The sequence below is a fragment of the Mangifera indica genome, chromosome 16, assembly GCF_011075055.1.
Source record: "Mangifera indica cultivar Alphonso chromosome 16, CATAS_Mindica_2.1, whole genome shotgun sequence".
Classification (NCBI taxonomy): domain Eukaryota; kingdom Viridiplantae; phylum Streptophyta; class Magnoliopsida; order Sapindales; family Anacardiaceae; genus Mangifera; species Mangifera indica.
The window spans coordinates 2,349,810-2,365,539 of NC_058152.1; the positions used below are offsets into that span (position 1 = coordinate 2,349,810).

General features: G+C 34.8%; 2 protein-coding genes across 2 annotated transcripts; one reads left to right on the top strand and one right to left on the bottom strand.

Moving 5' to 3' along the window:
• The first annotated feature begins 3,836 nt into the window (after positions 1-3,836).
• On the top strand, positions 3,837-9,247 carry LOC123199076 (CDPK-related kinase 5-like). Its single transcript, XM_044613906.1, has 11 exons — positions 3,837-4,654; positions 4,912-5,042; positions 5,140-5,181; positions 5,290-5,398; positions 6,075-6,153; positions 6,252-6,548; positions 6,620-6,732; positions 7,980-8,087; positions 8,171-8,233; positions 8,332-8,499; positions 8,767-9,247. The coding sequence occupies exons 1-11, from the start codon at positions 4,079-4,081 to the stop codon at positions 8,905-8,907; spliced, it is 1,827 nt and encodes a 608-aa protein (XP_044469841.1). The 5' UTR covers positions 3,837-4,078; the 3' UTR covers positions 8,908-9,247.
• Positions 9,248-13,023: 3,776 nt separating this feature from the next.
• Positions 13,024-15,222, bottom strand: LOC123198884 (NADP-dependent 3-hydroxy acid dehydrogenase YdfG-like). Its single transcript, XM_044613681.1, has 5 exons — positions 14,803-15,222; positions 14,271-14,530; positions 14,104-14,197; positions 13,868-13,979; positions 13,024-13,390 (listed from the first exon to the last, which is right to left on the bottom strand). Exons 1-5 carry the CDS (start codon positions 14,936-14,938, stop codon positions 13,204-13,206), a joined length of 789 nt encoding a protein of 262 aa, XP_044469616.1. The 5' UTR covers positions 14,939-15,222; the 3' UTR covers positions 13,024-13,203.
• Between the last annotated feature and the right edge of the window lie 508 nt (positions 15,223-15,730).

The window sequence follows — 15,730 nt, forward strand, 5'->3', positions numbered from 1 at the left end:
GACCACAATTTTTAGTGCGCAGAAGAGCATGCGCATCAGTTGTGGGACTTGGCCGAATGAAATTCAATGCAGAGGAAGTTGTCATGAAATCCACAACTTTACTTTTGTTGGTTGGATTGTTCATGTTCAATGAGCCTTATTTTTTTTAAATCCTTTTTCAAAGATTTCATTTTTTTCATTGCACTCTGCTCTGGCTTGCCTTTTGACTTTGCAAATCTTTGAAATAATTTGATGATGGACTTTTGAGTGGTCAAATCAATTGTTCTGTATTGACTTTCATGAATTCAATCTTATTTTTATAAAAAATGAACTTATGTTTCGAAGTAGAAGGATCCTGTTGTCAAATAAATGCTAATTATTTTGATTTCCTCGGATTACAAAACTGCAAAGTAAATTATCACACCAAATTATAATTGTTTGGTAGGGCCAAAACACTTTTTCCCACCTACAGTTTGCTGAAATGACAAAGTTTTATATGATAAATATAAAAAATTTAAATATTCATATTTTCATTAAAATTTATTATTAAAATTAAAGGTAAAAATATTATTTAATTATAAATATTTAAAAAAACTAAAAACTTATTACATTTTCCCCTTTAGTTTAAAAATGTAATAATTTTTTCTCATCTAATATTTAAAAAATGACAATTTCCCTATTAAATTTTGAAACTGTCATCACTTTTGGTAGCCATTGCCGTCTCTAACCTCATCCTCTCTCCCTTTTGACTTTTCTTTCTCTCCTAGTCTCTTTTCCTCCATCACCGATTGTTTTCATTTTTTACGAAGACGAGTTTGGAGGGAGAGATAAAAATCGATAACTTCGTCAGAAAGGGAGATAGAGAGAGAGAGAGAGACCATGGCTGAAGACACTCGAAGACAAGAAAATTCGCCTTTTTTAGTGACAGTTTCAAAACCTTAGAGGGCATACAATCACTTTTCAAACTTTAGATGTGAAAATTATTATATTTTTAAACTAAGGGAGGGATGTGATAAGTTTTTAGATTTTAAATATTTTTATCAAAATAAAATTTTTATTCTTAACTTTAACAATTAATTTTAACATTATGATATGTATTTAAGTATTTTAAACTTAACAAGTAAAACTTTATTATTTCAACAAACCTTAGTTGTGCATAAGTCTTTTGGTCTTTTGATAAGGCCAAATGACTATTTTCCACTCAAAGTATGTTGTTTTTTCAAGTTTTCTCCTATTAACTTTAAAAATCTCATTTACCTATTCGTGAGCGATTAAAATTAACGGTTTTAAGGGTGAAATCATCATTTTGTCTGTAATATTAAAAATAAACTTAAATTTGATTTTATTTTCTATCATAAACCCTAAAATCTAACAATTTCTTTCAACTTAAATTTTCAAAAATAGTATTTTGCCCCTAGGGTTTCCAATTTTTCAAATTAATTTTTTTAGCAACGTTTCTTTCTCTCCGATGACCTCTAAATGACATCTCTTTCTCTTCGATGCGATGTCCTTTTGGCAATTCTCCTCAACATCACTATCGATAAAGACAACTCATCTTCGTCAAGATGAGGTGAGAAAGACTCTTCGTCAATGATGAGGTTGAAGAGAACCGTCGAAAATAGGTTGCATTGAAGAGGAAGAGATGTCGTCTAGAGGTCGTTGGAGAGAAAGAAACATCATCGAAAAATTGAATTTAAAAATTAGAAATCTTATAAAGGAAAATACTATTTTTGAAAACTTAGATTAAGAAAAAATGGTTAGTTTTTAGGGTTTAAAAAAAAATAATATAGCTAATAGACTCAATTAATTTTAATTATTTATAAATAGATAAATAAAATTTTTAAAATTAACAAAAAAAAAAAAAAACATATTTTGAGTGGGAAATAATCCATTGGCCTTTTGATAATAAGAAAATCTTTCATGAATGAGATAATTTTTTCGAAACTGATTTAATCACATTAAAAATATTAAATTTAATAACACAGAGTCGAGGGACCCATAACAACCTTTTGATTTGGCGCCAAAATCAAACCGATTAATCATGATAATTATCATAATCATTGCAAAACACAAGTCAACCGCAACTCGAGTGTGCAGCCCAAAACCTCCGAAAAATCATACCGGACAAAAGTATGAACTAAAATTTCAATCGAACCCCATTAAAGGTGCATTTTGACATAACAGGGATAATTATTTATGATGGTGAGTGGAGTGCAGTGCAGTGCAGTGCAGTGCAGTCCGGGGCAGTGCAGAGCGGCCAATAAGAGTCCAGTCCTGTGCATGTTTCGTTATAGAGAAGAGATTGGTCATTTTCTTATTGTCTTTGGAGTCTCCAAGAATCAAGATTGGAAGTAGCGTAAGTTTGTATCAAATAAAAAGGAAAAGAGTGGGGGCAAAGGCCACCCCTGTGAGATGCCTATCTTGCATTACTTTATTAAACAAGACGTAAAAATGGACATTTCCCAGTTCAACGACAAAACTAAACTACATCATACTTTTACCTAACACATTTATGATTATGACATTTGAGTGGGCTGCAAGATAATCCACATGGCTTTTGAATTGCAAATCTTGGAATTATGTTCCTCAACCATGAGCCTCCCTCCCACTTTCCCCTTTTCTACCTTTTTATCTCCAATCGGTCAAGAGTTGAATTAGAGGAAGGGGCATTTGATTCACTTTTTAAAAGATTATTCTGGTAATTTATTTTTTATCGATGATGTTAATTTATTTGGTTTGTTATATAAAAATGTTTAAAATTGATTAATCGAACAGATTTAATAATTTTTTAAACTAAACTAAATTTTCAATTTAGAATAAAATATAAATCAAAAATCAAAATGATTGAAAAATTAACCAATTTTGAATTAATTTAAAAATACTAATTAATCAAATCAAGTTTTTGAAAAGATTAAATACCATTTTAGAGAATTTGTAGACCAAGGACTTATTCCCACTCAAAGAATACTCTTTTATCAAGTTCCCTTTTTAATTTTAAAAAATTCAAAGACCCACTCATTTGTTAAATTTTAGAGTTACTATCAAAGATAAAATCGTCATTTAGTAAAAAATTTATCATATTTTATTCCCTAGGTTTAAAAATATAACAATTTTATCTCACCTAAAGTTTGAAAAATGACTAGTTCCCCTTAAGTTTTTTTCTCCTCTCTTTGATGAACCTTTCTTTTCTGGTCATCGAAGTTCTTTCTCCCTTCAATCTCATCGTCGTTCTCCCTTAGTTCGACGAAGATGATTGTGTCTTTTTCAGACAAAGAGAAGATGACGACGAGACCAAAAGAGAGAAAGAAGTTGACTGAGAGGGAGAACGTTGATAGTTGGGAAGGAGTGGTTTGTCAAAAAGAGAGAAGAAAAAACCTACTGAGAAATTGTCACTTTTTAAATCTTTTATGAGAAAAAATTTAAAATTTTAAAACTAAAAAAAAATATGATAAATTTTTTGTTTTTAATATATTTAACTAAAAAATAGTTTTATTTTTAATAAAAACTTTAAAATTTAATAAATGGGTTAATATTTGAGTTTTTTAAAATTAAAGGAGAAACTTATAAATAGAGTATCCTTTGGGTAGGTGTTAGTTCTTTGGCCGAATTTGTAAGGATAAAATAAAGGCAGTTGTTAGAGAAAGCCAACAGACGGCACAGTTTCGTCTTTTGGATCCAATTGTCAGTAAGGAAATTTCATTCTCAACTTCACGCAAATTTGGCAACACCCATTAAGCAACCTAAATCCATGCTAATTAAATGAACAATCATCCAGATGTTCGCCACGTGTGCAATCATCCTACTGACCCTCCACTAACCAACCCAACAAAAAAAGCAAACCCTTTCTCTTTTCACTAATTACTACTAATTAATTATCATTTAGTTCCAAAAGTGAACGCACCGTCGTTTTCCTTTTTTGTCGCCCCCTAATCCTCTCTATCTTCTCTTTCAATCAACACTAACACTGCCAAGCACCAGCGACAAAATTTATATAACCATTTAAATCTGAAACCCTAGGATTTCATTTCGAATTTGTGTTTTGTTCTGTTCTTTGTCTTCGCCATGATTTAACCTTACGATTTTGAATTTGAATTTCTAAATGGGTCTCTGTATCTCCAAAGCCTCCGGGGACCTGAACTCTCCTAAATCTGATCCTGTTTCGGCCAAGGGAACCCCTGTTCCAGCTGAGAATAAGCCTGTTTCCACTTCTGCTTCAGTGAACGGTGAAGTTGATAACCCTAGTAATGTCGATGCGCAGAATGGCACTGTTAGTGAAGGGAAAAAGTCTCCGTTTTTCCCGTTTTACAGTCCCAGTCCAGCTCATTACTTCTTCTCTAAGAAGTCTTCGCCTGGGAGGTCTTCGGCTAATTCCACGCCGAAGAGGTTTTTCAAGCGGCCTTTCCCTCCGCCGTCGCCTGCTAAACATATAAAAGCTGTGTTGGCACGACGGCACGGCTCGGTTAAGCCGAATGAAGCGTCAATTCCGGAAGGTACTGAAGACGAAGCTGCTGCGGGGCTCGATAAAAGTTTCGGATTCGCTAAGAATTTTATGAATAAGTATGAACTTGGAGATGAAGTTGGCCGTGGACACTTCGGGTACACATGTGCTGCTAAGTTTAAGAAGGGCGAGCTTAAAGGACAGCAAGTTGCTGTCAAGGTTATACCTAAAGCCAAGGTCTGTATATGGTTCTTCAATTATTTCATTTAATTAGTTGTTTATTTTGCGCTACTTTGCATTGTGGAGCTAGATCTGCAGGTTCATGTGCGTATTTAGTTTCTTAATTTTAAGTGCTGGGCAATGCAATTATTCTATTGTGAGATTAATTTCTTTGTTATCAGAACTGAGGTGTATATTCATTTCTACTTAGTTTTGGAAGTCGAGCAAGTTTGTCTTAATTCATTGTTCATTGTTCTCTCTATTTTTGTTGGTAGATGACGACTGAAATTGCAATTGAAGATGTGAGAAGGGAGGTGAAAATATTGAGAGCTTTGACTGGACATAACAATCTTGTTAAATTCTATGATGCATATGAAGACACTGATAACGTCTACATTGTGATGGAGTAAGTTCTGATTGCTGCTCTTTCAACTGCCAATGGCATGCTCACGTGCTCTGGGTTTCTTTTGCCATGTCTTGATAAAATGTAATTCATCTTTCAGGCTATGTGAAGGCGGAGAGCTATTAGATAGAATACTTTCGAGGTAATTCTTTGATGCTAACTGCATCTTAATTCAGTATTTATTTTTTAATTTTATTATTTTGTTTAGAGGCTTACAGCTTATGAGCTAGATGTTGATACTTTTCTTCAGGGGTGGAAAATACACAGAGGATGATGCGAAGGCAGTCATGATACAAATATTAAATGTTGTTGCATTTTGCCACCTTCAGGGTGTGGTGCACCGGGATCTTAAACCTGAGGTGAAAAATAAATTCATTTATTCTCTTGCTATTTTTTTTTCATGGTTATAATAGTCAGTTGAATTCTTTCATTAGATTATTCATTCTGTATTTAAGTCATTTGATTGGTGATTAAGACAGTTATCTGTTTGTGAGGCCTCTTGGGAAAGTATTTTATTGATTGTCACTGTTGAAACCTGAAAGTGTCTTGAGCTTCAAGCGAGAATCAAATATGCTGGTTGAGTCAGTAGATTTGAGATTTAAGCAACTGCATCTAGTTGACTAAGATAGACTGTTTTTTCATTCCTACTTCTTATAAATGCTAACTAGACAGACTAGTTTATTTATTTATTTTTGTGTGTATATATATATATATTTATTTATTGTTGATTAGAGCATGACATGGATCCGTGGTATGCTTATTCTTGTGAATTCCTCTAGTCAGGTTCACCAATGGCAAATTAATGACTATGGTCCAATAGATGGCAACAATTGTCATGGTTTATATCATATTTTAGTTGGAAATGGCTTTTGTTTATTATTTTCTGGGATGCAAAAGTTTCAACAATCAAATGAAAATATTTATATCTGTATGTATGTATAAATTAACTGCTTATTTTCATATGCGCATGGCATTTGCTACTGATTTTGGTTTTATTATAAATTCTAATTTAAGTGTAGTTACTTGCTGGATCAGAATTTCTTGTTTACATCGAAGGATGAAAACTCGGTGCTGAAGGCCATAGATTTTGGCTTGTCAGATTTTGTGAAGCCAGGTTTGTCCTCATTTCTTTACCTTGGTTGTACTGTTGGTTTTTTTTGGGGAAGTTCCATGTATTTGGTTACAGTTTTTGATGTTTTTATTGGTTTGCAGATGAAAGACTTAATGACATTGTTGGTAGTGCCTACTATGTGGCACCTGAAGTTCTGCATAGATCTTACAGTACAGAAGCTGATGTGTGGAGTATAGGTGTGATTGCCTATATTTTGTTGTGTGGCAGCCGTCCTTTTTGGGCTCGAACTGAGTCAGGGATCTTTCGGGCTGTTCTGAAAGCTGATCCAAGTTTTGATGAAACACCTTGGCCTTCTCTATCTTCTGAGGCTAGAGATTTTGTTAAACGCCTTCTAAATAAAGACCCACGAAAAAGATTAACTGCTGCTCAAGCTCTTAGTGAGTGCCTCATCTGCCAGATATTTCTGTGTTGAGAAAGTTGATATGCTCTTAACAGTTCATTTTTGCAGGTCATCCCTGGATAAAGAACTCCAATGATGTAAAAGTGCCTTTGGATACACTAATATTCAAGCTGATGAAGGCTTACATGCGTTCATCAACTCTTAGAAAAGCTGCTTTAAGGGTATGTATATGAGATTCTCTTTTGTATATTCTCCTGCCAGTCCGTCCATAGTATGTAGGATTTTTTTGAAGTCACTTTGCAAATCTTCGAGTTTAGCAGTTTTGAAGATGTATTTTGCCATGTGATCAATGCAACCTGTATGATCTGATGTTTCTAACTAAGTGCATTTTGTTGAAGACTTAATGGGTAATTACTGTGAACCTCAACTGGTTTGACCAATTTGTGATGGACTTTAGTTGGTGTTGAAAATAGGAACTTTACCCCGAACTTGTTAATTTCAGTCTGTTAAAGTTAATATATGAAAGGATATTTTAAATATTTTCAGACATTAATGAGGTATTATTGACTTTTCTCTCTTCAGAAAAGCCATATTCAACTCTTTTTTCTTAAATGGGGATGCATCCAAGTGTAAATAAAAAAATTCAATTCAGACACATAATAAGAAATTGAAAAATTATATTTTTATTTTTCTCTTCTTTCTTCTTCCTCATGCAGCAGCCAATCCTCAAACAGCCATGAAATTTGGCTGGCGTGTGGGCCAAGTGGCCGCCTAATCTGGCCAGTTGCAAGGGCTGTGCAGTGGCCCAATGTGGCTCAACTGGCGGCCTGGTTTGGCCGAGTTTTTGTCTCTTGTCTCCTGCATTTGTTGGCAAGTTTTGATACTATGTTGCCCATGATGCACCACATTTGTTTTCCATGTTTAGAGGAAAAAGGAATCTGTACTTGTCTATTTTCTTCAATTTGGCGGCGGATATGGTGAGAATGATGTGTAGATGAGAGCGACTCTTTAACTTGATTTGAGAAGCTATAGAAACAATCTAGGCTGAATTTCAAGATCCAATGTTAGGAGAGTACTTTTAATTAGCAATATAGTTCAGTTGTAAGCTCATGACTATTGATGTGACAAGTTGTCACTGATTCACTTGGGACCTGATCTTAACTTTTTTTGGTAAGTGGGAGTGACTTGACATTATTTTAAAAGGAATAAACGTTGAAGGTTGTATTAATATTACTTAAAAATTGTGTGGTAGTATTTGAACATAACAAAATAGTTGAAACACACTGTTGATAAAGAATATGCTACTTGAGAAGAAAGTGCCCCACATTCTTTATGAAAACTTTATTTTATGATTTTTTGTCCAGTCACTCTATGTATCTTATCCATCTCCACATTGTAGCATTTTTTATCGTCTTTTGAGCTCTCAATTTTTGTAGGTTACTTATTAAATGTATTTGCGATGTTGCAGGCTCTCTCTAAAACATTGACTATGGATGAACTATTTTATTTGAAGGAGCAGTTTGCATTACTGGAACCAAACAAAAATGGCGCTATAAGCTTTGAATCTATTAGAGCGGTTAGCTGCTTTTAGAATGACTAAAATTTTTTAATGTTCATTTTAATTTGATCAATTCTCTTAACACCTTTTGCTTTGATCAGGCTTTAATGAAAAATTCTACAGATGCAATGAAGGAGTCACGAATTCCTGAGTTTATGACATCCGTATGTCCTTTGACTTTCCTCTTGGAGGTTGTAAGTAGTGAAGTTTTATTCCTCTAAAATATTAATTTTAAACTTCAGTTCCTTTTTCTCTGTGGCAGCTTAATGCTCTTCAATACAGAAGGATGGACTTCGAGGAATTTTGTGCAGCTGCGTTAAGTGTTCATCAGCTAGAGGCTCTTGATCGATGGGAACAACATTCTCGCTGTGCTTATGAACTTTTTGAAAAAGATGGAAACAGGGCAATTGTCATCGAGGAATTACCTTCGGTATGTCAGTTTTGCGATCTTTTGACCATAGAAAAGTTTACGTGCTCCTGCTTGTTTGGTTAATTTCTGTCAATTGGCTTATATGCAATGAGATGAACCTCTTATATGTATCCAGAAAAGCTTATCTCTACTTTTCACGTTTACAGCTTTAGTTGTTAGGAATAGTTTATATTGTTGTCTTCACATTTTTACTCTTCAATTGGGTTTGTTGGAGCAGCAGACTAGACTAATATTGTGCATTTTGTTATTTTCACGAAAAACTTTCAGGAACTTGGCCTTGGGCCTTCAGTCCCTGTTCATGCTGTTCTCCATGACTGGATTAGGCACACTGATGGAAAGCTGAGCTTCATGGGGTTCGTCAAGTTGCTGCATGGAGTGTCAAGCCGATCCCTTGCAAAAGCTCAATAGAAGTGTTGCACCCAACATAGAAGCTAGAAGAAGCACTTTTTGCTGAAAAGCTGTATTGGCCAATAAAAAGAAATAGTGAGCGGCCACAATATGCCTGAAATGTGAAAAGTCTTAGTAGGCCTGAAATTAAATTTGAAGGGATTTTCGTCAACAGCAATCATGGGCGAGTAGATTTGGGTTGTGACTAATATGATCTCATCTCTATCAGAGAGCTGTGCTGCAAACTTCAACGATTGTAGCGAGGGCGGTGGCTACTTCATGCTGTGAAGGTAGGCAATTATGTTTTCCACTGTAAAGCTGTAGTTAAAGTTTTCAATTGCAGGTGAGAATATTTCTCAAACTGATTATCAGACATTTGATGTTCTGACATATTCTACTGTCTTGACAAAATTCAAGATTGCAATGAATTGATCTTTTGTGCTCTAAAAAACTGTCCAAAACCTAACTTTACTATTGTAGATTTTCAAAACTAGTTGATTTGATTCAAAAAATGGCCAAACAATTCCTGGTTTTGGTACCGGAGGACTGCTATAGCCACAGATGTCTTTCATAGATTTAGTTTCTTCTTAGAAAAGGCCTCACTGTACATGTGGTGTGGTTGTGGTCTTCAAGTCGCCAGAGCATACAGATTGGGATTGTTAACGGGTTTCTGTAGGCATGTAACACAGTCGAGACTCTTTTGAACACAACCCATGAAGGTATGGCCCCATGGGTCATGTGAGCCATGTTGTGGGTCTAGGAGTACAACCCAGAGGTCAGCTAAATAAAAATAATAAAAAATAATGAAAATTATAAACTAATGAAAAATTAGTAAAAATATGAATCAAACATAATATGACAAATTAATGTGCAAAGAGCTCGTGTAGCCTTCTTGTCATATTTGTGGGCTAATCCAGTTTGCAAAACCTGTTAACGGACAAGCTTTGCCATAGCATAACCCACTGCTATATCCAGGCTTTAGGCTTGATACATTCTGTTGGTTTGTATAAACGGTTTATTCATATTTTTCATACATATATATTTATATATTTTCCCTCCTTCTCATTCTTGGTTTTCAAAGAACACTTACAGGGAGCTGGTGGATTTTAAAGTTGAGACGTGAGTTGTGGGTTAGAGAGTGTGCTGGAATGTGGCAAAACCAACACTACACAGGCAATGTGGCCAATCCAGACAACACTCTTTAACATCTTGTGAAGAAAACCAACACTAAAATTTTCTTATTCCAAACCACAATCAATCATCCAAACAAATCCAACAATAATCAAACAAAAACGAATGACTAATAAACCCCACAACAAAACAACAACAAACCATTTGTCCAATGAACCCAACACCAACAAACTTGTGAGAGACTGAAGGCGTAGACGTGTAGGCGAAAGTAGACAATAAAGGTTGAGTAAGGTTGATGTAGCCAAGCAATGGTGGCGTAAGCACCAATGAGAGTGACGATTGTGAAAAGTGGTGGGACGCAAACTACAGAAGGGAGGCACAGTGTGTGTCTGAAAAGACATGGAAAACCAAAAAAGTCAGAAATACAGTCGACAGGTGAAAAAAAAAAATGTAATGGCTGACAATTGGCATCGAACATTTAAGCTCTTTTGGGGTTTTCTCGTTCTTATTTAAGTTAAAGAAAACCTTTATAATTAGATAATTAATCCTTTCATGCTGTTTCTGAATATTACTAAATTTAACACAAATGAATTTTGTCTGAAGTAAAATAGTCTTGAAAAGTTACTGTGATTTTTGTGAGTTGTTTTGGTTCATGATAGAATTGAGAGAAATGAGATTCCACTGTTGGTGACTTCCGGGCAGATTGAAATTTCATAATTTTTTGGAGGTAAATTGTTATTTAATTTTGTAAAAAAATAAGAATATTTTTTTCCTTTCATCAGTTTAAAAAAATTAATCAATTTTATTAATAAATTTAAGAGATAAATAAAAAATATACTTGTTAAACTTTAATTGTGAAAATCATCTTATCATCAATATTTGGGTGAAAAATAGAAATTCCCCTTTGGTGTAGTATATTCTTAAATTTTTATTTGCAAAATTTTAAAAACTCAAATATTTATTATTTTATTAAAATTATCGGTTAGAATTAAAGGTAAATATATTATTTAACAAAAAAAATATTTAAAAATTTAAAAATATATTATAATTTCCCCTTTTAATTTAAAATTTTAACAAAATTTTTTCACCGAAAGTTTGAAAAGTGACTATTTTCTTCTTAACAGTTTTTTCTTCTCTCTAGCGACCATTCACCATCTTTACCCATTGACCGTCTTCCCACTTGGTCTCTCTTCTTTCCCTCTTTGACCGTCCTTGTCTGTCAAACGAAGATACATCATCTTTGTCTCAGACGAAATTGTTCGTCTTTGTTTGAGACTAATACAACTAGAGAAAGAAGGAAAAGAACTAAGAGGAAAGACAATTGATGGTTGAAGACGGTGAATGATCCCCAAAAAAGAGGAGAAAAAAACCATTAAAAAAATGATCAATTTTTAAACTTTTGACAGAAGAAAATGATTAGATCTTTAAATTATGAAAGAAAAATATGATAAAATTTTAATTTTTAAATATTTTTAATTAAATAATATTTTTAATTTTAATTATAATTAAAAATTTTAATCAAGGAGTGAATTTTAGAGTTTTACAATTTTACAGAATAAAATTTGAAAATATACTAAACCTTAGGGCTGGATTCGAGCCGAGCCGAGCTCGGCTCGCAGTTAGCTCGGGCTCGGCTCGGCTTTTTGAGGGCCGGCTCGAGTTCGGCTCGAGCTCGACTCGAGCCGAATTCGGCTCGGCTCGAGTTCGGCTCGTTTTCAGTTCGGCTCAGTAACGGCTCGGCTCGGCTCGTTTTTTATATCAAAACGACACCGTTTTGTATATATATAAAAATCAAAACGACGCCGTTTTGTATAAAAAAATTTTTAAAAAAATATATCGAGCCAACCCGAGCCAGCTCGGGCTCAGCTCGAGCTCGATCGAGCCGAGCTGAGCCCGGCTCGTTTCGGGCTCGAATCGAGCCGAACCGAGCTCGAGCCCGAGCTGGCTCGGCTCGAATCCAGCCCTACTAAACCTTGGGTGTGAATAAATCTTTTGACCTTTAGAAATTTATGAACTTAGCGGACCAATGATTGAAATTATTACTTGTATTTTGTATGTTTGTGAGCAGCCAGCAAAATCAAACTGAGAAAACTTCATATTTGATTATTAATCAATCAATAAAATTTTACATATATATATATATGTTTATATATATTATTATATAATTAAATAATTTTAAATTAATAATAAAATAATATTTAATTATAAAATAACAAATATAAATAGGTATAACTATTTAAATAAATATATAATATTATTTTTAATCTAAAATCATTATATCAAATAAATTAAAATTTTGATTTTAATATTTCATAAATAAATTTCAAACTCGCATTTTTTTATTTGTACATGTCACACAGACTAATCCACAGGGCTCCAGAACACTCTGTTCTCCTTTCATACGTGTTAACTGGTTAATGTGTAACTTTTGTGATAGGAAAGGTGACTGCGATTGCATGACAGGATTGACGAGGGAGAGTAGTAGAGCATGGAAGATGGCGTAACCCAAGTGCATCACTCAGTACCCAACACATGACATGAGGATTGACGCTCACTAGTCCCTACCAAATGACGGCTCCTCAGAGAGGAAAAAAAAAAAAAATAAGAAATATCATCCCCCACTTTGCTGCACCTTCTCCTTCTCAGTACTATTATCACGCTTACTAGATCAGCATCAAAAGTTGCTGTCATTTTCATTTTTCAAAGGAAAATTTGGCACCCAGCTCTTGTGTGACTTGTATTAAAACACGAAGTCCTTTTATCATCCATGCAAATATTGTCCCCATTTCCCTCCTCGGATTGGCCCTCAAACCAACCAATATCACACCGGAAACCGACAGGCTTTCAGCCTGTAGGCTTTCTGCTTCTCGGTTAATTTTCTGGTTTTCGCTGACTCAAAGTTATCTTTTACTTTTGATTCGGATAATTTTTTATTAAAGATAGATGGTCTGAAAGATTATTTATCCCCTTAATGTTGGAGAATACTGTAAACATTCATAACCAGACTGAGCCTTCAATCATACAATAATATCACATATAACGCAAGCAACAACGACCCTTTAGTTTGAGCAGTGTGGTAACTGGCAAGGGTCCAACCAGAGTGAACAATATGTATATGCAATGCATTGTAAAGAGAAAGTACTTTAGTAAAGTAATGTATAAAAGGGAAGAGTGGAAACTGGGGAATCAGAACTGGTGGAATCCAGGAGAAGGACGAAGATCCATCTCTTGGGTCCAAGCGGTTCGATCTTGAACATGCAAATGCCAGTAGGTCTGAGCCAGCGAGTCGGGGTCCATCGTTATCATGGTCCCCTCTCCTCTTCCGCCCTGTTGTTGCTCCCCAACCACCGATCTCTGCGATGTCGTCGGTCCCCTGCATTCAATTTTATCCTTTTTCACCTACCTTAAACAACTTTATTTAACAGCGGAAGAAAAGGAGGAAATTGCATTCCGAAAAACCAGTATTATATTTATCTATTTTAAATCTATTTTAAGTTTATAAATAAATATATTTATATTTATTTTGTTTAGTTAAAAAGACAAAAATGATATGAAATAGTCTTCGTATTTATCCAATAAAAGTGGCCAAAGATCAACATACTTTGATGGAAGAAGAGGAGACCTGAGGAGTCGGCCAATAAAAGAATAGAGATATTACCGGATAAGAGAAAAAAGTCTTTAAAAAAATATCACTTTCTAAATTTTAGGCAAGGAAACCATTAAATTTTTAAATAAAAAATTAAATAAAATTTTAATTTTTTTAATATTTTCGTGGAAATAACATTCTTACAAGAACGGAGAAAAGATTCCGCATGAAAAAAATGAAAACAGTGGATGATAAGTGATTTACCTGGGTGGGCCAATGACACCATCGACGATGACGTGGGCGACGTGAATGCCACAGGGCTGGAACTCTCTTGCCAGGCATTGCGACAGTGCTCTCAAGGCGAACTTCCCACAGCCTGCCTCACACCAAATTATTAAACTAATTTTCGACAGAAAGTAAATGAATCTGATGATTCTTCAGCTGAATCTATCAGCAGATTCGTCAACAAAAGTGAGATTGTACAGTTAATTAATTATTACATAGTTCAGAGAAACCCGCCATGCCACTGAGGGAAGCTGAGCACCCAGTAAACAGAATTGTCCCCTTTCCCCTTTCCACCATGCCAGGAAGAACCTAAAGTAAAATTAAAAACTGTAAATACATGTTGATATAGCTTCTTGAAAGTGGATGGTGATGCTATTGGTACCTGTTGAGCACAAAGAAAAGCGCCAATGGAGGAGACGAAGACAGATTTTTCAAAAGAATCAATGCGGATATCAGTTAAGTTGGCGGGGTGCAAAGAGACTGGGTGGTAAGCATTGTATATCAGCACTTCAACAAATCCAAGTGACAGCACTCCTTCAAATGCCTCCTTCACGCTTCTTGATTCTGAACAGTCAATTCTGATCGCAAACACTTGTGCTTTCTCCTCCCTTGCTATCTCGTCTGCAAATACTGATAATCGCCCTGAAATCAAAACATAAATTGCTTCAAACCCCTTTTTGGGCTTTACAACCAGACGGAATCTAAATTATCCGGTATAATAGTTTGTAGGTCTAATCACTATACTCTCAAGTTTATGTTTGCGGAGTTGAGCAGTTTCCCTAAAAAAAATCCTTTTCAAACTTTCATTTATTCTTTGAAGGAATGGAAATCTCGAACCAAACCAAAGACAAAAAGAAAACAAGTTCAAATAGAGAGGATGCATCCTGGTCACGGGTAGAGAGAGTAAGAAATACCTAAGTCACGGGCGAGGATGGCGACGGTGTAGCCTTCATGGGCGAACTTTCGGGCGATGGATAGACCCAGTTTGGGTCCGACGCCAACAATGGCAGCGATGCCTCTGCAAGAGCCCGAGCTGGACATGCTACGCATCTTTGCTAGCTACCTGTGCTTTGCCCACAAAAGATATCGATATGTCAGTGACCAAACTTATAACTCTACTCTTTATGGTACTTCTCTGTTGCTGAAGTTCGGTTCTTCTTCTTTCAAATCAAACAATTTATGTAGAAAAGAAAAGGAGAGATGATAAATAAGATTAGATGAGATTATGGGCATTTCTAGCATTGAAAATTGCTTTCCCTTGCCTTTCTTTATATACCACTTCCCTCTCTCTTTCTAATCACTGTTTAATCTGTCTGATAATCATAATCTCCTAAGTTTAGGGGTTAACAGTTGTGATAAATAATTTTTCATGCAATCAGCGAAGTCCAGGTAGGTAAGAAGTCCTTTCTCTTTTTGTTTTCAAAGGACTATATAATTGTGACAGTTCCTACTAGAGCCTACCTAAGTGTCCCAGTACCAATTATTAGCCAAATCTATGCAGTCTTCTTAAACGTTGAAACATTTAGTACCTCAACTCAATTTTTTCTGCTTTAACTTGTTCAGTGTGGCAGATTTCACAATTTTATAGGGGCGATGGATACAAATTGTCAACAATTGCTGGTCAACTTACTTGGTCAGAGTATTTTTTTGGGGTTAATTGACTGATGTCATAATTATTATTATATAAGTACATTAATGATTTAATTTTAATATGTTATTGAAGACTTGAACGCATGCTTTTATAGGTATAACACTCATTTGTTACTTAAACTATTCTTTAAGACTGCTGCATTCACTTTACTAGCATAGAGAAGTCCAAATCTAATAACTCTCTTAGTGAAA